Below are 24053 nucleotides of genomic sequence, written 5' to 3'. Positions count from 1 at the left end.
TTCAAACAAGAATTATCTTTAAAAAAGATATCCGACGTATCTGAATTTGAGTATATGTTTAAAACTATCATTTCTATAACCTTCAGAAGCACAATGACGTATCTGTCTGTTTACATTCACCAAAACCCCGCGGGAATCTTACATGCGTAGATGCGTTCTAAAAGTCATGTACGTGCGTACAACAAAGTTTACATTAAAAATTAAATAATTGTTCCGAATAAACAGCTGTAATGGATGCAAAGAGCTATTGGAGAAACAATTATTTTAATAAAAATATAAATCTGTTAAGATCTAGTTCAAATATTTATAGTCTTTCACTTGCTTTTCATGACGATATTATTAACGAGACGTTTTTTCAAACACAACCAAATCACCCACCATGACAGCATTTTGTCCAATCACAGAAAGGATTTTTGAGCATGCGTATTCTGTTGCCATAGTTAAGCGTCCTTAAGTTCAAAGGGCACAAACCGAAACTATACAGAGTACGTCGGGAAAATACAAAAGTTTGTAAACAGTAAATTTATGAATATAACCATTGCAATGACAATTCATGTCAGCACAAAAAGTGCTGACTACTGGGCTTGTAATAGCCGCGGGGAAATAAATCTCAACCAGCAGTGGCATCGACCCAGTGGTTGTAAATAAACTCATCATAGATTTAATTTAAAACGTCATGATAAATTACAATAACTATACTTGATAAATATAATAAACAAGATCACAAATTGAATACTAGTATACGGTAACTGAATAAACTAAAAATTTATGCAAGCGCTGCTATGTCCATGTATGCCTAATTCTCGGAACATAGTTAATGTGTTTTCTTATTAACAATGTTTTGTTCTTATAAGAAAGAACTAAGATATCAATATGTGTAACCAAAACCAATCTATCATTATACATTTTACATTCTGAAAAATTCTTTCCCAGCAGGTTTAGTTTTTGGACATCTTCAAATATTAATAAAGTTCTTAATTTAATGCACATGGAAAGCTTTTTTATCCATTCGTCAACTTCAATACATCGGTGATATCACCTAACTTACGTGTTTGGATCTCTGAGATCCCCCATTGTCACAATATTTATTTTTCTTGGTGCATAATCCCAGATAACATCTACCGCTGCAATATAATATCTGCGAACCGTAATCTTCTTAAAGCCAGGAACAGGTACAAAAAGGGGACGATTACACGTGTCTACATTATATCTGGTAACCATACCGTCTGTCTGAGATTGTAACTGACCAGCATGGATAAGCCAATTTCCTATAAATAAATATTGTTTTTAAAAATAAAACAGTCTACATGCTACACAGAGGCACACGTGATCAGTATGCTGGATATTCCTATGGCCAACATGTTTGTTGAATTTGTCAACCAATTGTCGTTATTACTATGGAAAAAAATTGAGCGTCTTTCCTTGTCGCGCTCTTCTTTAATGTACTGTATTTCAGAAATAAGTAGATAAAAGAAGCATGACAATTTGATTTCACATTCAGATATATTCAAATGGAGGCTTCGGTCACAACAGATCGTACGATTTTTTGTCGTGGAAGATCTATAAAAAAGTTGTCATGGCAATGTCGTACAAAAATTTCAAAAAACATTTCGAGTGGTCACATCAGCTACGACATGTACATGATGGGTGCACAACAGAGAGAAAAAGATTGTAATTGTACTGTCGTACGTAAGTCTCAAGTCGATCGTGCGACAATACTACGGCAGTCGTGAGTTGTTTGGGGCTATTTTCAGGTTTTCATGTCATCGGATGCGCGTGTTATTGTCGTGTCACAACTGTCGTACGACTGTCGTGCCACTGTCTTGAAACATGCCAGGCTCCATTCTCATGAATCCAATGAAATCACTGGCAGATTCCCGCTCTAACTTTTGCATCAGTTTATAATATTCTACTCAAACATCAGGCGCCGTTCGATCCATGGACTAACTCACCAAAGTCGGGCGCTTCGCTGGTTCCTATACTGTTCACGGGCTCGAATTAATGCTAACACAATCATATATTGTTCTTGTTGAGTCCAGTACGGCGGCTTTTTAGCAGGACAAATCGTAGTCGTTCTGTTTGAATAATTATCCTCTTTAAACGGCAGACGGTTTTCCAAACATTAATTCCCGCCTAAGTATATCCTTCTAAATAAAACAAAAATATGTTGCAGGACGAACATACCACTGTCGTACGACAGATAATCAATGTTGTGCGAGCATCGTACGAAATTTGGTATTCGAGAGACAATCGTGCGACTATATCACGGATTGTCGTACTACAGTCGTGCACCAGTTGTAAGATTTGTCTTTATTAAAGGTGTTATGTTGGTACCAACGACAATGTGTTTATCACACAACATTCGTACGACAGTGGTAAGACACTGTCACTACAGCCACAAGACAGAGATACGATAAAAAAATCGTAAAGCAAAAAGGGTGCCTGTCCAATTTTCGTCCGACGCCACACGACAGCGCCACGATGCTTAAAATATCGTATGACTGACGTACGATGATCACAAATGACCCACGATTTGACCAACTTTCATGTCGTGGCGCTGCATATATGTGTCGTGGGTTCGTTGTTACCAGGGCTTTATTGTGAAACAGAGTATTTTAGAGATGTCGCGAATGAGATGTGAATACTGAAAAATTCCAACGATCCTTCAGAGTACATACAATAAAAGACTCTTTCATCTTGTAATAGTATTAAATCATTTGACGTTTCTACACTTTACATATGTATTCCCAATAAAAAAAAATTGAAAGAGTTGGTAATGTTTTGTTTTATAAAACGGAATGGCCAACGTCGATTCAGGTATCTTGTCTATGAAAGGGATATATCCTACTTTGAAACGAATCCCTCCGATTCAAACAGAAACACATATGAAACATGTTTTATAACAGACTGTCGGCGTTCCAATAGGAACCAAGTGTTCTTGCTGAATAGTTCCTTTATTATTAAGAGTCTGATCAAATACAGGACCTTTTTAGAAAGAAAGATGAGAAGTTGGCAATATCAGTTTTAGTTTATAACCGGGATTTTTTCTCTCAACCGATTTAACAACTTTATACAGAGGTATACTACTGTTGTCTTCCTTAACTTCCGCTGTATGGATTATCTTCTTTCGCTAAATAATTCATAAATTGGTGACAACGTTAAACGCATCTTTCCTATCGAGCTTAAGATAAAGGGTACAACATATTGTGTTTAGTCTGCTTCATATCTTGACTAACATCTAGAAATTGAAAATGAGGGTCGGTTGAAAACAAAACTTTAAGAAAAAAGAGATCATTTCAGCTTTTCAATTGTGAATGTGTCATGTCTATGTACAAACATTCCATCTGCGTATACATAGTATATATGTCCAAATTGATATGATAGTCCCGGGCTTGTATTTCCTATCAGGATTTCGTTGATAAAGGCGTGCTGGTCAAGGAAGCAATTAAATCAGGAGTTCCAAATTGTAAAGTTGTAATCACACCTTCGAAAAATTTACGGACGCCATTACGAGGTCGTTGACCGTTATGGAATAAACATTTCATAGATATCGAACATGGTCTTTACAAAGTATGGTCGTAACTACAATCCCCTTTCCTTTTCACGAACGTGACGTACCGAATAAGATTATTTACAGGGTTTGTAATAACATGAACAATACGACGGGTGCCACATGTGGAGCAAGATCTGCTTCCGAAGCATCTAATATCACATCCATTTTTTGATGGTGTTCGTATAACCGAGTCTTTAGTTTCCCATGTTGTGTTGTGTACTATTATTTGTTTGTTTGTCTTATTCCCTTTTAGCCATGTTGTCGTCAGTTTTTTTTTCGATTTGAAAGCTGACTAACCCTCTGGTATTTTACGCCCCTTATTGATGATGTTATTTCCATTACTTATTCAAACTTTCACGATTGGTTCCATAAATATATCCTTTAGAACTAGACATTAAAGAAATAACAGACACGACTGTCGTCCACACATTTTATCTCGAATTTGACATACACGGTCATCGTAGTACCAGAATCTATGACAAACGAGAGGATTTTTTTTTTGTAATTTTCAAAATTTGCAACATACTAAGTGGCTCTTTACTTAAAATCATCCTGTCATTGTGTTATTGTGGTATGGTGATTTTTATTCTTGTCTTTCATTTCTGCTCATGAATATACTGTGTCTACATGTATATAACTTTTTGTGCATCTTTGCTGCATATTTTGTTTTGTTTTTACATTAATTAAGGATACAAGACAATGTTGACTGCGTTCCCCAATTTTTGACATTTTCACCTAACTTTTTTATCACGAAACTTTACTTATATAATGAAATTTTATGCGACTGCCATACAAGTGAGAGGTTACGCTAGCTTTCAAACATTATTTAATCCACCATTTTCTGCTTTAAAAAATGCCTATACCAAGTTAGGAAATAACAGTTATTACTCATCCTTTTGTTTGACTAGACTTTTCGTTTAGAAGTTCCTTTGGAGTTCAGTATTTTTGATGATTCTACCTTTTTTTCTTAAACCACTTAATATTGAAGCATTGTCGCCAGACTAATCATGTTGGTACGCATGACTTACAGTTACCATTGCCTTTTTAGTCAAAACATTTTGTAGATTTTTGATTTAATTCGTTGTAGATCATAAACCCTGTCCTGCATTATTATGGCTGCTAAAATTCAAATTTTTGTTGCTTTGTCTCAGCGAGTTCAAAACGAAAAAAATATTATCTAAATTTTGGTAGGGATCCAACAAAATAATTCACGATGAAAAGAAAAAGAAAATCATAACATACGTTAAATTCTAGAGTCAAGAAATTCGTACGACATCAACAATGCAGTATGCCCAAATGTCACAGGTTAGCCACGTTTTGATTTTTTGTAATCATAATAACAACACTGTAAGGATGAATAGTTAATGAAGAAGATTGATAATAATTTCATAAAAAGTAAAATGTGTGTGGCATTGTTAAAGTATGTAAAGAACTACTTTACCTAGGAGGGAATAACTGAATAGACAAAAAATGATAGATAGGCAACATAAATCCGAAATAAACAAAATTAGAATAAGTTAATGAATGAAGTAAAACTTATATGGTTAAAAGACAAAACCGAATATTTGGTCTCATTATGAGGTAACATAAAAAAAATGAATTAGAGACATTATATTACATTAAATTTCTTCAGACCTTAGTTTTAACGTAGACTTTGTTGAAGAGATTTTGTCCATACATGCATACTTGGTATACTGTTTATATTTATTGTGTTAGTATTGTTGTGTCAATTTAACTATTAAGAAACTGATTAAACAAACTTCCTGAATTTAAAAGTGATTTTCAATATACTAAAACAGAACATTTTATTAAAAATAGTATCTGTATACTCAAATCATTATCAAAGTATTGACCAATGGGCTATCAGCAGAATTATCCACATTTTGGTTCTGTATTATAAATTCTTGCAGCTCAAGCTTTACAACACCAGATACACATTTTTACAGTCTCATTATTGGTTTCCATTTTTACAGTCTCATTATTGATGTTCATTGCCAAAAAATTTGAAAATCCCAACCTTATACACGTTATATACAAATGAGAAAAAAAAGTTGTGAAAACATAACAGGAACAAGAGTTAAATGTAACTCAATCAAGGAATGAGGACTTGGTATATCTGAAATCTTCTGTCTAGTGGTTTACGGTATATATTTAGGTAAAATTTGTCAATTATATTTCGCATAGCATTCACATCATTTTACGATTACATTAATGAAATACATGGAATATGTAAGTGACCTAGCCAACAATTAACGGTGACACGACCAAATTTAAACTTGATCTTTGTTTTGTTGTAATAAACATTCTGTATTAGTTTTAAAACATTCGATTTAGACAAACATAATATAGAGAACAAATCCAAAAAATATCAGCAATTTTTGTTATGAGACTTCACAAATGTTTATCTGGTGCCGTATTACTTTATAGGCAACAGGATATATAAAGACAATAGACTGGCAGCTGTCACTGTAGGGGCAGCACATGGTAATAATTCCGAGGCACCTGGTTGTCCCGCGGTTTGCCTTGCTTAATCTTCTGTCTAGTGATTTGTTGACTATTATATGTTGTATGTGTATATTTTCTCTTGAGATAGGGTCTTTTAATTGTTTCATACTATTGATTCAAGATTCCCTTTTAAAACTTATTGTAAAACAGTTTGTAATGGCATTTCAGAATATTTAAGCATATTACCTGGATTATCTGGAGCCATATAAGCAGTTTGACTAGTTCCTGGGAATACAGTCACGTAGTCAACCATTTTGCCATCATACTGGACATTGTTTCCTTCAAACACTGGATTCTGGTAATCAAATCTTTCACCAAAACCAAGAACATGCCAAGATACTCGGTCTCCTATACACATGTCAAAACCGCCAATGTTGCCGAAAACTCGACCGTTAATGGCTGTAACAAACACATGCATGTTAAAACGATGCATTAATTGAGAGATACACAGGCGTGCAGTGTTAAAAGTATATATATTTGTAGATAACTATAGATGGATAGTGATCAGACACGATATTTTGAATTTTGGGTCAGATTAAATCACGACAGTAACATGTAACCAAAGAAGTATACAGTAACAACATAATCCTCATAACAGAGAATGTTTTGAAATTTGACGTTCTAATGGACGCTGTATCATTCCCATAATGTTGCATATGACAAAGAATTACTAAGACAGATGTCTGAAGAAAGGTTATACTGTCATTCAGTCATCACAGATGCAAAGAAACCTAAAAAATGAAATAAATATCTCTCAATATTTGTCCTATTGTATTAATATGCTTTTTTTAGGCTATAGAATATATCTAATCAAAACGGTGCAATGCATAATTGGTATATGTTTATAAACAGGATGCATACCTCGTAAAGTGTTCACATCTCTAAACATTGCATTTTCTTGGTCGACCATTTTACCATTCATCATTGCCAAAGATATACTTTGATTGAAGTACCAACTATCTTGTTCAAACCAATTCATCATCGTTAGGAACAATTCCTTGTTTACACCACGCTTTAAACCAAATATGAAATTGGAGTTAAAAACAAAAACAGCTTTTATTTATGTAGCAGAAGCATTCTACTGTATAATGAATAACCAAAATTTTATATTTTAATAAATTTGTAAAACTGCTAAATTTTGGAGCCAAAAAGGGGTCTTACTGGATTTACTCCTTAACAAAGTGTATTCATATGAAATCGGGTAATTTGACTTTTTTTTTATTAACATTAGTGTTAAACACTGTTACTGTTATACATGTATAGGGCTATATATATTTGTTTATGACTTGTATAAACTTTACCGTCAATTACCAAGATAACTATTGAAACATGATGCTTTCTATTTGTTGATTAATTATATAGACTCTGTAACGATGCAACATTACCACTAGAGGCGGAGCTTTATATTTGTTAATGAATTATACAGACACTATTACGATACAACATGTCTACTAGAGATTGTGCTTTCTATTTTTTCATGAATAAGATATGACTGGAAAATTTCATATATGGTATCAAAAGCGCTCTCCTTTTTTTCCAAAGTCCATTATATATAGAGATATGTTTCCTTTCTTTTAAATTCAATTTTTTTTTCGTATTTTCGTATTTTCTCGCCTTATATCACAATTGTTCTTCCCCTTTCCTACAATGCAATTTTTGGTAAAAGTCAAATTAAATTAAAAATTTGCACCGCTTCAAACGTAAAATAAATGAAACTGCTTATAGACCATTATTATTCTAATAAATGTGCTTCAAGGACAATCTATCAGTGCTTTTACTTTTGAGATCCATATTAACATGCAAATGGTTGGATTTGAATCTCGTATAAATGACTAAGGCTCATTTGAGGGGTGGTCTGAGGGGCCCTGATCCCGAAATCCCGAGGGGCGTATTTTAACGAAATTCATATCCCAACATCCCGGAATTAAAAAAATAATATTCCCGCATACCGTAACGATCAATCCCGTAATCCCAAGCTTAAAAACATCCGATCCGACGTCTCAAATACGTGTGCCTCCGTCTAATCTGTACCCTCCTTTTATTTTGTCCAAATCACTTCTTTCACTTTCAACAATACATTTGTATGCCCCATTTATTTGAATTATATTTTTAGTCTGTTCGCTCGTTTGTTCGTCCTTCTGTCCGACATTGTAATTGGTAAACGGTAAGACTTTGGTAGACGGTGTCTCGATATTACTGGATTATGTTAAGACATTGTAATTGGTAGACGGTAATATATTGATAGATGGTGTCTTGTTATTACTTAATTGTGTTAAGACATGGTAATTGGTAGACGGTAAGACATTCGTAGATGGTGTCTTGTTATTACTTATTTGTGTTAAGACATTGTAATTGGTAGACGGTAAGACATTGGTAGACGGTGTCTCGATATTACTGGATTATGTTAAGACATTGTAATTGGTAGACGGTTAGACATTCGTAGATGGTGTCTTGTTATTACTTAATTATGTTAAAACGTAGGTAGATTGTGTCTTATTATTGCTGCATTATGTTGAGACATTGGTAGATGGTATTTGTAATTGCTGCATTATGAAAGGACATTCGTACATGGTGTCTTGTTATTACTGGATTATGTTAAGACATTGTAATTGGAAGACGGTAAGACATAGGTTGATGGTTTCTTGTTATTGCTGCATCATGTTAATACATTGGTTGATGGTGTCTTGATATCACTACATTATGTTAAGACATAGGTAGATGGTGTATTATTATTGCTGCGTTATGTTGAGACATTGATGTATGGTATCTTGTTATCACTGCATTATATTAAGACATTGGTTGATGGTGTCTTATTTTTGCTGCGTTATGTTGAGACATTGATAGATGGTATCTTGTTATCACTTCATCCTGTTAAGACATAGGTAGATGGTATCTTGTTAACACTTCATCATGTTAAGACATTGGTAGATGGTGTCTTGTAAATGCTGCTTTATGTTAAGACATTGGTTGATGGTGTCTTGTTATTACTGCATCATGTTAAGACATAGGTAGATGGTGTCTTATTATTGCTGCGTTATATTGAGATATTGATAGATGGTATCTTGTTATCACTGCATCATGTTAAGACATTGGTTGATATTGTCTTGATGTCACTGCATCATGTGAAGACATTGGTTGATGGTGTTTTGTTGTCACTGCATCATGTTAAGACATTGGTTGATGGTGTCTTGTTGTCACTGCATCATTTTAAGACATTGGTTGATGGTGTCTTGTTGTCCCTGCATCATGTTAAGACATTGGTTGATGGTGTCTTGTTGTCACAGCATCATGTTAAGACATTGGTTGATTGTGTCTTGTTGTCACTGCATAATGTGAAGACATTGGTAGATGGTGTCTTGTTTTAACTGCATCATGTTAAGACATTGGTTGATGGTGTCTTGTTGTCACTGCATCATGTAAAGACATTGATGGATGGTGTCTTGTTGTCACTGCATCATGTGAAGACATTGGTTGATGGTGTCTTGTTATCACTGGATCATGTTAAGACATAGGTTGATGGTGTCTTATTGTCACTGCATCATGTTAAAACATTGGTTGATGGTGTCTTGTTGTCACTGCACCATGTTAAGAAATTGGTTGATGGTGTCTTGTTGTCACTGCATCATGTTAAGACATTGGTTGATGGTGTCTTGTTGTCACTGCATAATGTAAAGACATTGGTAGATGGTGTCTTGTTATTACTGCATCATGTTAAGACATTGGTTGATGGTGTCTTGTTGTCACTGCATCATGATAAGACTTTGATGGATGGTGTCTTGTTGTCACTGCATCATGTGAAGACATTGGTTGATGGTGTCTTGTTATCACTGAATCATGTTAAGACATTGGTTGATGGTGTCTTGTTGTCACTGCATCATGTTAAAACATTGGTTGATGGTGTCTTGTTGTCACTGCATCATTTTAAAACATTGGTTGATCGTGTCTTGTTGTAACTGCATCATGTTAAGACATTGGTTGATGGTGTCTTGTTGTCAATGCATTATGTTAAGACATTTGTAGATGGTGTCTTGTTGTCACTGCATAATGTTAAGACATTGGTTGATGGTGTCTTGTTGTCACTGCATCATGCTAAGGCATTGGTTGATGGTGTCTTGTTGTCACTGCATTATGTTAAGACATTGTAATTTGTAGACGTTAAGACATAGGTAGATGGTCTTTTATTATTATTGCTGCGTTATGTTGAGACATTGATAGATGTAGTTTGTCATTGCTGCACTATGTATATGACATTCGTAGATGGGGCTTGTTATTACTGAATTATGTCGAGACATCGGTAAATGATGTCTTCTTATTGCTGCATTATGTATAATACGTTGGAAGATTGTATCATATTATTGCTCATTATGTATAATACGTTGGTAGATTGTATGATATTATTGCACATTCTGTATAATACGTTGGTAGATTGTATCATATTATTGCTCATTATGTATAATACGTTGGTAGATTGTATGATATTATTGCTCATTATGTATAATACGTTGGTAGATTGTATGATATTATTGCTCATTATGCTAAGACATTGGTAGATATGTATACTGACTTGATATTGTCCATTATATTTAGGACGTGTACAGATGAGTGTACATTATGTTTGGTTTTTGCCTAGCTAGCTGGTATAAGATGCTATCTACCGCTACTTATTGCGCATTATGTAAGAATTATTTATATAAGTCTTGTTATTTCTCTCGGCGGATCATAGGATTTAAAACACGGCCAAGAAATATAACCCCTCAGTCAATGTCAAATGTGTTTCATGAAATATATAATATTGACTAAGAAAATGAACCCACATCCCCTGTAAAGGGTGACTTTGGAGTCGGGAGATATATTACATGGACATGAAATATAGGCCCATACCACATGTCCAGGGTAGTGCATGAGATTTCAAGAACAAACAGAAAATATGCTTTACTTACTGACTGGGTACGGATTAAAATAGTTAGTCAGTAAGTGTTTTATTATAAATCAACTATCGTAATTTAAAAAGTCGCAACACATCAATAATGTTTAATGTTTACTTCATCTACATTCTGAATGCAATGGATATGTTCTGCACTACAACCATGTATCAATAGGCAAAACGCTACATCATAACTCCAACTGTATTCTCAGAATCATCTTATCCTGTAGCAGGTAAATATCAATGTAATATAATGACGCTCGTGGTCATATAATTTAATAGAAGGATAACAGTTGGACACAATCAACCGGTAAAATAATTTAACAGTTTTAATTAAAAAAGCAATAAAAAACAATGAAAAAAATGTGTATTTCTGATTGATAATATAAACACGAGATGCATAAACACTGGCAGGGAATTATAAACCCATACCCCCTTGGTGGACCAGAAGATAAAGTATTTTAAATATTTTTTGATATGACAATTGACTTTACTAAGTTTCATACCTGCCTTCCTTCAGCATTTAAAGAGCCTGGTTTACAAATAAGTAGTGGACCAATCAAACCGGAGTACTGATCCCTAGCATAATCAACAAATGATTGGTACGTTTCTGTCACACATTGTGGATCTTCCTTTGTTGGTCCATAATCCCATGGTACAGTAAAGATATAGCGACGTTGTTGTCCCGGCATTGCAGCAGCACCAGTGACCTCACTGCCTAAATGATAAATGATTAATACATGTCAAATGTATTTAATACTGTCAATAAAAAGATACCTCTCCGCTGTATTTCATTATATTTTATATAGGTACCTGTCGTTTGAATGCTATCACGTTTAATTTAGAGATATCTGTCGCTTGCATGTAGTTACGGTATATATAGATGTATGCCATTTAATGAATCGAAGCAAATACTGCAATTGAAATGGACACAATTTAAAATAATAATTACTGAACTTAGAGGAAAATCAATTCGGAAAGTTCATAATCACATGGCAAAATCAAATAACAAAACGCATCAAAAACGAATGGACAAGAACTGTTATATTCCTGACTTGGTACAAGCATTTTCAAATGTAGAAAATGGTGGACTAAACCTGGTTTTATAGCGCTTACCCTCTCACTTTAATGACAGTCTCATCAAAAACCGTTATATCTACATTGATGCGTTAAATTAACAGACACAATAAATAAAATAGTCTAAATATGGTTACATAAAAGAAATTACCATTTTTGTTCTAGTTAATACGAGGAAATCATTCATAAATATAATTCAATATGCAGAGAACTTAAACGTTCAGTTATTTCACACCCATTTTTGTTTGTTATATTCATTATATACACAAAGCAAAAACATGTCGGCATTCATCTCAAAAGCAAATAAACCCTTTAAACAGACTAATTAAGAAAGAGTGTAATTACGGTACTGTTGTTGTCTGGTCATTAAAGATTGCTTATGTTGGCTTTAATATTGTTTCACTTATAATGTCTCTGCATAGGAAAAAAAACATTTATTCTAAAAACCAGTTTTTATCATGAAACAGGTTTTGTTCTTCTCATATATTTTATAATGGTATAATAATTAACCTTTAACGGGAGGGATTATACTTGATATTCATATGTGGAAGGCGTAATTCTTCCATCAGTTTAATTGAGGTTTTGAGCTGGCATGCTAGTAGTCCTTTGTATATTTATTTATCATTGTCATTTTGTTAAGGTTCTTTTGTTACGTTTTCTGACATCGTACTCAGACTTCTTTTGAACTGAGTTTTACTGTGTGTATTGTCGTGCGATTGTTTTTTTCTACATTGGCTGCTAGGGGTATAGGGGAGGGTTGAGATCTAATACATTTTTAATCCCGTCTTAATTTTATACTCAGTTTAAAAAGACCGTATACACTATGAGTATATATGTATATGTATATATAATGTTAGAAAATAAGCTGATACGACACAAGTTAAGTTACTTGTTTTGTAATATTCAAATTTTGGCGGGAGATGATTCTCTCAAGATTTTACATACAATAAACACTAGATTGTTTTCATTCAAAAATTATGTGTAGATTTGAAAAAAAATAGCTTTTAAATATGTATTTAATAAATAAAAAAAAGAAATCTTGGGATTAGCGAATAGTTTTGAAATGGCATGTATAAAACCATAGTATCCGAATATTCGACATAAAATAACCAACAAAAACATGTAAAGCGATCATCCTTATCTGATGAAGAGGTTATTTCAAAGTCTTGTATCATACTGTTTTACTATTTCATATAAAAAAATCATTTAATGTATTTATTATTGTCCATATCAGCATTAATGTCAAACCGACAAGCAATTATAATAAATTAGTGTCAACAGGTAAAATGGAATTTCAACATGGAAACATTGTCATAACTTCGTGTCTTATGAATTACCTTTTACGTTCTAACATACTTATATAACAGAAGTACAATGTATATACTAGGTTCTTGTCGTTATGATGAGTTATAATTATCATCGTTTATTGTAATGTTACTCACTGTGTCTATCGTTTTTATAAAATGCTCCTTCGTTATCTTTAGTGAATGCAACACCAAATGGACTAAAGGAGTAAGGCCGGCTGGCTTTGTTCAAAAGTATAATTTCTAGCATTTCCCCAACTTCAACTCTAACTGGAGGTCCAAGTATCCCCAAATGTTTCTCGTCTTTACAGCGCTTCTTTTGTCTTTCAAATGTTCCGTCTGTATACTCAATGAAAACGGCCTTAACAAAACGGCCTCCAACAGCTCCACCGCTAGTGAAGAATCGTTCTTCTATCCTAAAAATATGTTATAATTTGTTACTGTCAAAACGTCGTCTAAATCGGGAAAACTGTAAAACAAATACAATGAGTGGATTGATATCATATTCAATAAACAATTCTTTTAGATCTTATGGCAAACATTTATATAATTTCTCGTCAAGGTTGTCATTCATGGAAGTGAACAGGGGCATTTATCGTACACAAAACACAGTATTTGTGCTTCATTGATCATAAATGTGATAATTAATTGTCATAACTATAGGCTGATTTGTTTACTATATGATTATTTTAAATTTTCTTTTACTCATTCACAACACTGTACCAAAATATAACAAATATTCATTGATGAAGATTTAAACAAAAAGAGAAATAACAAAAATACCGAACTCCAAGGAAAATTCCAACTTAAAAATCTATTATCAAATGGTAAAATCAAAAGCTAACATATATATTGTTTTCAATTTAAAATTGGTTATATATATTAAATGACTGAATAATAATCAACGATAGATCTAACGGGTCGATGCATCATATAATTATGATACAGCATACTACAGGGTATAATTTATAACCAGTCTAAAAGGGTAAAACATCACCAAGAATATCATTAAAATGAACAAATGTTAGATATGTCGGATGACAGATATCTTTCATCGGTATGAATCATGCCAATCTAGTATAATTATAAAACTATCACAATCTTGAAATTCCCAAACACGACACAAAGACTGCAAACATGTGCCGAAATGAAAATATTAATTTTCGATATGAACTGACACAACTCTAAAAATTCTAAATGATAAAACAACTGCGCGAAAAAAAGTCCAAATAAACAGCCCTGACTGGTAACAAACAATTGGAAATCAATTGTCATCTTTCTGACTTGATACAAGCATTTCTTTAATTATAATGGTGAATTAAACCTCGTTTATTGAGTAGCTTTACCTCTCACTTGTATGCCAGTCGCAGAAACTTTATATTAACATGCATGAACCCTGGAACAAAACTAAAAACCTAATACCGTTTAAATATCTCAGTTTGGTAAGTATAAATTGGATGAAGTTTAAGATGAAGGGCAGAAAAGATTATATAAAAAACACTCTTGAATTTCATAGAGTTGTACTTACAAATTTGGTAATATCGGGAGGTGAACAGTCAAAAACAACCGAGCAACAACTTAAAACACAGAACATAGAAATAAAAAAAGGGTAATTAAGGGGAAGAATTATTATTTTGAAAAAGAATAACTTGATATGTGTTAATGATATAATAGATGAAAGAGGAGTTTTATCTCAGCCTGCAATTCCCATAGTAAGATATATATATGTAAAAAAACATGCATTTATGAGTTTTATGAATCTTTAACGTGTTAGCCTTTCAGTTCGGGTGACATTTTAATGACAATCATGGCCTACTATAATTAGGTTATAAAGTTGATCTCATACATAAATGTTTTTCAAGATATTTACTTAAAAGCAGCAATCTAGACTTTTTATTAAAAAGGATAATACACATAATTTGTATCAGTAGCATGATAATGGTAATTTTTTCACAGTTTTGACTGGACATAAGGATTTATTACGGGGACAAAATGCTAGTATTATATACATATACTGTAGGTGTTTAACTCATTCAGATACTATAATATCAAATGTGTTTATTAGAAGCAACACGAGATAAGAATTCGTAAGGTTAAACCTCGTAAGTCCGTCTCCCAAAAAGTAAGACACCCCATTTGCCCAGCACCCTTACGCCTAATGTGCTGTTTTCCAATCTTTAAGTACGGTGTACGTATTCTTTTGAAATATATATATTCATATACTAGATATCATAGATGGCAATGCTACGTGTTGAAGACCGCACTTTGACCTACAATGGTTTCTTTTGTAAAATTTTGACATGGATGCAGAGTTGTCCTATTGACACTTATGCAACGCCTTCTTATAATTACATACGTGTAGTGTATAATTTGGATTCTGATAAAACGTATATCATTTTTATAAGGTTTTATTGTATATCTTATCGAAGATTAACTCATTAAACAACAAATTAAACATATGGCAAAGATGAAATTTGAATTCAGGATAAACATTACGAAACATGATTTTATAACGACGGTCACAACTAATATCGAAATGCAACTATTGATCGATACTCACAATCACGAGGTTAACTTCCACCCATTTCCAGTACCAGTTACCAGTGATTCAATACACCCATTACTGACGTTAATGTCTACGTGTTACTAGCGATTATATACCAACATTCTCGAGGTTATCTTTCAAATGCTCCCAATGATTCGATTCCCACAATTCGAAGTTACCTTCATACCGCTACCAATGATCCGATACTCACATACTTTGGGTAAACCTCAATTCCCTAACGTTTATCCGATACTCACATACTTGAGGTAAACCTCCTATTGCTCCCGTTAATCCGATACTCATATACCAGAGATTAACTTCCAACCGTGACCAATGATCTGATACTCACATACCTGAAGTTAACTTCCAACCGCTACTGATGATCTGATAATCACGTAGAGGTAGACTTGCAACCGTTATCATTGGTTTGATACTCACATACTTGAATTCACCTCAACCGTTACCAGTAATTCGATACGCACATACTTGAAATCAACTTCCAACCGCTACAAATGATCCGATACTCACATACCAGAAGTTAACTTCAATCTGTTACCAATAGTCCGATACTCACATACCAGATGATAACTTACAACCGTTACCAGTAATTTAATACTCACTTACTTGAAGTCAACTTCCAACCCCTACCAGTGATCCGATACCAATAATCAACTTCCAACCGCTACGAGTGACTTGATACTCACATACTTGAGGCCAACTTTCAACCGTTACCAGTAATTCGATACTCACTTACTTGAAGTCAACTTCCAACCGCTACCAGGGATTTAATACACACATACCACTCCTAACCGTTACCAATGATCGAAAACTCGCATTCGCGAGGTGACCTACCACCTATTACCAGTGATTGTGAGGATGTAATAGCGGTTAAAATATGATTATCCCAAAAACTTGTATCCTATTCAATTTTTGACTATATTTGATGAATAGGTACTCTTGATATGGAACATTTGAAATGTATACCATTAAACACTAACTGATATCACTCTTTACTAGGTAAGCTTACGTAGATCTCTCCGCTGAACCTTTACCAACTCTTGCCAACACTCTACCAGACGGTCTGTAGTCCCACACAACTTCCTCTACAGCAATGAAATAACGACGTGTTCTTCTTAAAATAGTTGGTGGTAGTATTCCTGGTCTGGGCACCACATTAACAAACGCTGCCATTCCATCTACAATTTCAAGTAAAGTATAATTACTTCATTAATCATATTATTAAGTATCGTGATACTTAAATAGTATTTTATCAATACCATTCTTTTCTATTTCGAATTTGTAAGCCCCATATGAATCCTTACGAAATCAGGCTCAAGTTGTGCTATACAACAACATTTTGAATATGTGGTTGTAAACTGTTTGTATTTATAATTTGATTTTTTATTCATTAACTTTTTAATATATTAGATGTTTGTATTTTATTACAGTAACAGTAACAGTTGCATTCTATGAACATTCCACAAAACTGAAGTATAACTCACGATTAAAATGGTAGTTGACTTTACAAAATATCATCCATCTGCCAGGGTTTATGGCTGTCATGTAAAACCCTTCAAACCATGCTATACCAAATACAACAGCATGCGTTCTAAAAAAGTAAGAAGATATTAAGTAATAAAGCAAGCATCAGCTATGATGGACAGACATCATAATGAATATGAGAAAAAGAACAAAAGAAATGAAGTGAGAACAGTTCAAACACATAAATTAGTTTTTAACGTATAGTACCACAAGGGAACGTTTACGCCGCCAACACATTGAAATCAAATTATGTACCACATAAAGTCAGGTGATCTTTAAAAAAACGTCCAGTAGCGCAATTACAACAGACTATAATTTTACAAAGTACCACAAAAAAAAAAGGTTACCTAAGGGAACGTCCATTGGAGATTTCAACATATAAGAAGTAAATTATGATCCACACATTAAGTCAAACTGTACCGTTACAGAAACAGAAAGACTATTCCCAACGAAAACATCTAGTTACAGTGTTTTTACACAGTAGAAGGTATTACTCGATTTAGTTCACTTGACTGAGTGGAGGTTAACCGGTTCTCTCATAATAAACCAGTTCATCTTTAAATAGGTGTTTTCTGATAAACTCATCAATGAAGACTTAGTGTCCAGTCATTGTTTTGTAGGTGTTTGTTTTTGGTATTGTTAAGTGATTCTGTTGTTTTCCTCCTATACATGTAGTTGGCGTGTATCCATCTGTTTTAGTTTGTTACTTAGATTTGGGTTTATTCTTGATCAAATAATGACGTTTGACGAGCTATAAATTATTGTTCCTTTTTTTAAAGTAAATCATGTTTTATTGATATAAATTATAAAAATATTGTTGCCTTCACTTAAGGTCAAGTGACAGTAAATGGGCTATGTCACAGATTTCAGTAAAATTTTGTATACAACTCTGGCTCGAAGAACTTCAACTAAAAATCGAAATAATAATGCATTTATCTCATTTATCATTTAAAATATTACTGATTGAATTCTTACAAAATTGGTGAGCATTTGTATAGAAAGCACATAAAATCGGCATAAAACCTTCTAAAATTTGTCTTAAAATTACAAAATCTGTAATTCTACTCCATAGATTTTTCTTAAAAAACTATATGCTGTTGATGCATACATTACCGTTATAATGATATACAATAAAGATAGGGTCACCGACTTCGTTTTTACCGTATACATCATTCAATGTTGTGTTCTTTGTGAAAAAATACTATAAAACGTCGAAATAATCGAAACGTCGCCGTGTTGCTAGCCGTAAAACGTTGATTTTTGACGTTTTTCACTACAAACAAGGTGAACAAATGATTTTTAGACAACAAACGAAGTCGGTGACCCTATCTTTATTTTGCATCATTATAACGAAATTTGATATGTCAACAACATACAGTTTTTAAAGAAAAATCTATGGCGTAGAATAAAAGATTTGGCGATTTTAAGACAAAATTTGTATGTTTTTTCGCTGATTTTAAGTGCTTTCTATACAAATATTCACCTATATCAAAAGAAATCAATCTGCAATATTTCAGATAATAAAAGAGATAAATGTATTATTTTTTCGATTGTCAGTTGTAGTTCACCGAGCCAAGAATGTATGCAAAATTTGAGCAAAATCTGCGACATAGCCCATTTACTGTTCCTTGGCCTTAACTTAACATCTCTTTTCTTTTTATACACATATACTGCCTCACAACTGCACCAAACAAGTATTCACAGTAACCTCTAAATATCCATAACTTCATTAATCATGGTAATAACAGGAAACCGAAATAAAAATTTAAATAAACACTATAATAGAAAATGATATACACGGAAATGTCTTGTTGCTGAACAGTATTTGTTATTGATAATAAACACGTACTGGTAAAACTTAAATAAACATAATGAAAAGGGAACATTTTTCTCCATTTGTAGCGGTGTTTGTAAGCCTATCATTTTATAAAAAAACAATATATTAAAGTAACAGACCTTTTACCCTTAAATGTCAATGACTGTCCTTGTACACCAAAGACATGCAGTCCTAAGTTCAATCCCATGGCATAAAATGCTACCCTCTCTCCTTCATGTACAGGGAAGTCAGGCAAATTTCCATAAATATATCCGTTTATCTAGAAATATTAAAAACAATTAAAGAATCACTGATAATCGAAATAATTTAATATAAATCGAGTCTATAATCTTTTTCACATACTAGTACTGGATTTCATGGTTATTATCTAGATTCTGAAATTTGAATCGAAAACAAAACAACTATTTTCTCATTATTTAAAAAAAGATGATGTTTACAAAATGGTATGGCTTGTATTCCTCAAAATCAAATCTTAACACAAATAATTCGTATCTATGTGTCCATGTACTGAATCAAAATTTCAAAAATAATAATAATAATATAACAAAAGGTTTGTTGTACTTTTATACTACTGTCACAGGTGAGGGGAGGTTGGAAATCGTCTCTAACAAGTTTAGTCCCGCCACATTATGTTATAATATGCCGGTTCCAAGTCAGGAACCTGCAATTCAGTGATAGTCGTTTGTTTATGTGTAACGTATCTGCTTTCTTTTTGTTTTTGGTACATAAACAAGGCCGTTAACTCTCTCATTTCGGGGGGCCTTTTATAGGTGACTATGTGATGGTATTGGCTTTGCTTATTGTTGAAGACCGTACGGTGACCTATAGTTGTTAATTACTGTATCTTTTTTGTCATTTGTGGAGAGTTGTTTCATTTGCAATCATACCACATCTTCTTTTTTTTATATATAAAAAGTAATATGAAATCATCTCATCAAAATCACATAACGGTTATCACGTTGCATTGTTATGTGTTACAAATTTTTTTATTCAGTTATTCGGAACTTACCGAATACATTAACGTGTCCCCAATAAAGGCCGCATTTTTCTCGTTGAAAAGTTGTCGACATCTTTGTGGATTTAGACACAAATTTAAGCTCTCTTCTATCAACCAACTGTTAGTTTCATTGACTGTGTCAGCATACAGAACAAACTCTCTGTCCACATCCTTCCTGGAGTTATCTGGATTCAATATTCCTGTCAAATATTTGTTATATGTTAATGCTTACCTAAAGTTGTTTTGGTCTAAATTTGCTATTATGTATATGTCACGTGTCAATGTTTAACACTGAAATATTTTGGAAATGTATAATTTACAGGTGCAAGTTTATTAGTATTGGTTATTAGTATGAAGCACCAACACCGTATGTTATCTACATATATTGTTCATAAGGGTGAACTGCCAATAACGTTTTGAATACACATAAGTTGTTTTCCATTAGTGTGAAGTACATATATTGGTTGCTTTTCACAGCAGTTGTATTCTAGTTTGAAATACCAAGATCTTTTGGTATTTACTGAGGTAGAAAATAAACTCATAATATAGAAGTGCCAAGAACGTCTATTATCAACAAAGGCTGAATACTAGTGTGAAGTGCCACGTATGGTTGATATCCACAAAGTTTACAATAGTGTGAAGTGCCAAGAATGATTGGTATCCACATATATATATATTACACTAGTGTAAGATGCTAGGAACCTTTGTATGCACAGCTGTTGTACGTTAGTTTGGAGTGTCAAGAAAAATAAAAGACACAGTAGTTTCTCCTCTTCGAAATTCATAAATCGGTTGATGATCGATTGGAAGTTTGGTAGCCACGAAGGTTGTATACTACTCGCACTCCTTTTATAGACTCATTCAATATTACTTCGTTTTTCAACAATGTCTATTTTGTTTTAAAATTTTCTTATACAGAAAGTAAAACACTCTTGTCAATATGCTCCTGGTATTACTTTTTCTAATCAAACTTGATGTAATACAGTGATCCAACTTGTTTTCACGTTTACTTATTTCGCGTGTAAATATTACCAGCCCATTTCGCGATTTTTAATTTTTCAATTTTAATCAAATTTGATTAATTCAGTTAATTTGAAAAATTCCAAGTTTCTACTCGCATAATTCACGAAAATAATTCGCTTGCGAAATATATTTGCTTTACGATATACATCTCTTTAAATTCTCGTTTTTGAAGGAACATAAGTTAGTTTAGTGATTAGAGGTATTCGACAATAAGAAAGATCACCTTTGATAACAATCTTAAAGATGTCAACACAATGTGTGATAATTTATAGAAGTATTTGCAGCTGATAAATATACTAGTAAAAGAAAACTTCTCCTTTTAGGACTGATTATTTTAATTGTAAGAAAATAATAACCAAAAATGTTCTCCCGTTTTGAAAGGGGACGTTGAACTCAATGTCGTGTGTTGTCAGAGTAACACGCTATCTGGGCGTAAACAGTACATTAACAAAAATACCAAGCTCCAATGTTAATGCAAACCGAAAATTACTAGATCAAAAGCTTAGACACATGAAATAAACGAGCAACAACTGTCATAATCCTGACTTGTAACAGTCATTTTCGTATGTAAACAATGTTGGAACAAACTTGGTTTTATAGCTTACTAAACCTGTCACTTGTAATACAGTCAAAATAGGGATACATGTACATCAATCAATATTGATCTACTAATCTTAATAACAAAGGTCTTGTTTTCTAATGGACATTTTTTTTGATTTATGTTTGACGTGAAAACTATACCCGTAGCAGTAAGTAATTATACAAATATGACGTTATTTACGACAACTATATCACATGTTGTATGAGTAAAATAAGTCACACAAAATAACAACACGCTATTCATAAGAAGCTATAATAAACAAAGAATCATTTGAATATTTTTTTTCATATCAAAATAAAAAAGCTCTCAACATCCAACAGAATCTTACACAATAGTGATAGAAATAAATACTTACCACATATGATATATCAACTTGCTTACACTACGGTATTTAACTGATATGAATACATATTCTTTCGTTGATACCAATATTACTTTTAATATGGATGCTTTTAACGGCTGACATCAAGGTTCGTTACCAGAAATGAATACAGTTACTTGCTGATATCGAGTCATTATAATAGACAATCTTACCAGGTTTGCATATCAATAAGATTCCTACCAACCCAGTATCAATGTCTTTGTTTGATCTGATATGTGGATGGTAGCCAACAGGGATACAGTTGTCATCATCTTCTGTTGGGGCAAACGAATTTAGCATGGACCATCTGTATGTATACGTCTCTCCCGGTGGTACAGAATCATCTAACTTATCTCTTCCGGAAGTGCCATCCATATACAACGATCCTATGAAACACATGAATATTAAACCTTCATTCTATGACAAAGTACTGTAGAATGTACGTAGATATGGTAATATCAAACTTCATTCCAACTATCACTTGTGACATTCGGAGGACGTGTTTTTCAACAGACTATCGGCATTCCAATGGGAACGAATTGTGCCCATCTTCTTGCCGACTTGTACCTTTATTATTATGAGGCTGACTTTATATAGGAACTTCTTAGGAAGAAAGATAAGAAGTTAGATATATCCTTTAAGGTGGTATGGGAGTCTAAAATAAAAATGATAGAATTTGTTCATACTTTGTCAAAATGTAGTATCTATTGATACATGTTCAAAAATATTATAAAAATGATAGGTCACCGCGCATTTTCTCAAGCTACAGGTTGTGACAAAATGACAAATTTTGTATGGATTATACAGGAAAAAACACCATTTTGGGATTAGAAACTAAACAAAATGATAGAATTGTATAATAAATTAGGAAAAGATTGCTTTCAGACAATGCTTTGAGAATATCAAAAGAAAAGATAGGGTCACCGTATGTTTTTTCCGGCTAAAAGACAAAATAGGAAAATTTCATGTAGAGTCCTTCAGAAAATGCACTGTTTTAGAGTTACCTCCCCTTAAACTGCCAATTCGAAAATATTAAAAAAAACAACCAAAAATAATCTACACTTGTAAAAATATTAATATTTATAAGTTATATTCTAATAAATTGGTTCTTTTAAATGAAAATTCACTTTAAAAATCTGCATTCCTGCATCAAATTTTGCTAAATTGATAGAAAATATGGACCTTAGATTCTCTGTTTTTTACAATCCAAGATGGCGAAAGACACCCATACCACCTTAACTCTACTTTCCGCTATATAGATGATGTTCTTTCCTTAAATTATTCAAAACTTGGTGAATATGTCGAATGCATCTATACGATTGAACTAGAGATAAAGGATACAGCAGAGTTAAGTCGGTCTCATAGCTTAACTTACACCAAGAAATTGACAATGAGAGTCGATTGAAAACAAATCTTTACAATAAAAGATATGATTTCATCTTTCTAATTGTGAACTTTCCATTTCTAAGTAGCAACATTCCAGCAGCACCCGCATACAGTGTATATATCTCCCAATTGATACGATATTCCCGTGTTTCCATTTCATATCATTATTTTTTTTTATAGAGGATTGTTGCTCACAAGGAAGCTATTAAATCAAGAGTTTCAAAATGGTGAAGTAGAAATCATCTCTCGGTAAATTTTACGGACGCCATGACGAGCTGGTTGATCGTTATGGAATAACCGTTTCATAAATGATATCGGATATGTTCAGTCCCCTTCCCTTTCATAAACAAGACCTACCGAATTAGACTATTTACCGGATTTGTTATCTCATAAGCAAC

The 24053-nt window shown here is 33.1% G+C and overlaps 1 protein-coding gene across 1 annotated transcript in view; it reads right to left on the bottom strand.

Moving 5' to 3' along the window:
• Positions 1-24053, bottom strand: part of LOC134714447 (hephaestin-like) — a 49356-nt gene that overhangs the window by 1310 nt on the left and 23993 nt on the right. The window contains exons 3-12 of the mRNA XM_063575689.1: positions 22443-22655; positions 20297-20484; positions 19407-19546; positions 17411-17517; positions 16936-17104; positions 13502-13779; positions 11489-11700; positions 6920-7070; positions 6245-6457; positions 1049-1268 (exon numbers count right to left, since the gene is read on the bottom strand). Coding sequence (XP_063431759.1) covers positions 1049-1268; positions 6245-6457; positions 6920-7070; positions 11489-11700; positions 13502-13779; positions 16936-17104; positions 17411-17517; positions 19407-19546; positions 20297-20484; positions 22443-22655 — 1891 coding nt within the window. The remainder of the gene's footprint in view (positions 1-1048; positions 1269-6244; positions 6458-6919; positions 7071-11488; positions 11701-13501; positions 13780-16935; positions 17105-17410; positions 17518-19406; positions 19547-20296; positions 20485-22442; positions 22656-24053) is intronic.

Source organism: Mytilus trossulus, chromosome 4 (genome assembly GCF_036588685.1).
Source record: "Mytilus trossulus isolate FHL-02 chromosome 4, PNRI_Mtr1.1.1.hap1, whole genome shotgun sequence".
Classification (NCBI taxonomy): domain Eukaryota; kingdom Metazoa; phylum Mollusca; class Bivalvia; order Mytilida; family Mytilidae; genus Mytilus; species Mytilus trossulus.
The sequence above is the reverse complement of the archived record's forward strand: the minus strand, read 5'-3'. Positions and strand labels throughout refer to the sequence as shown.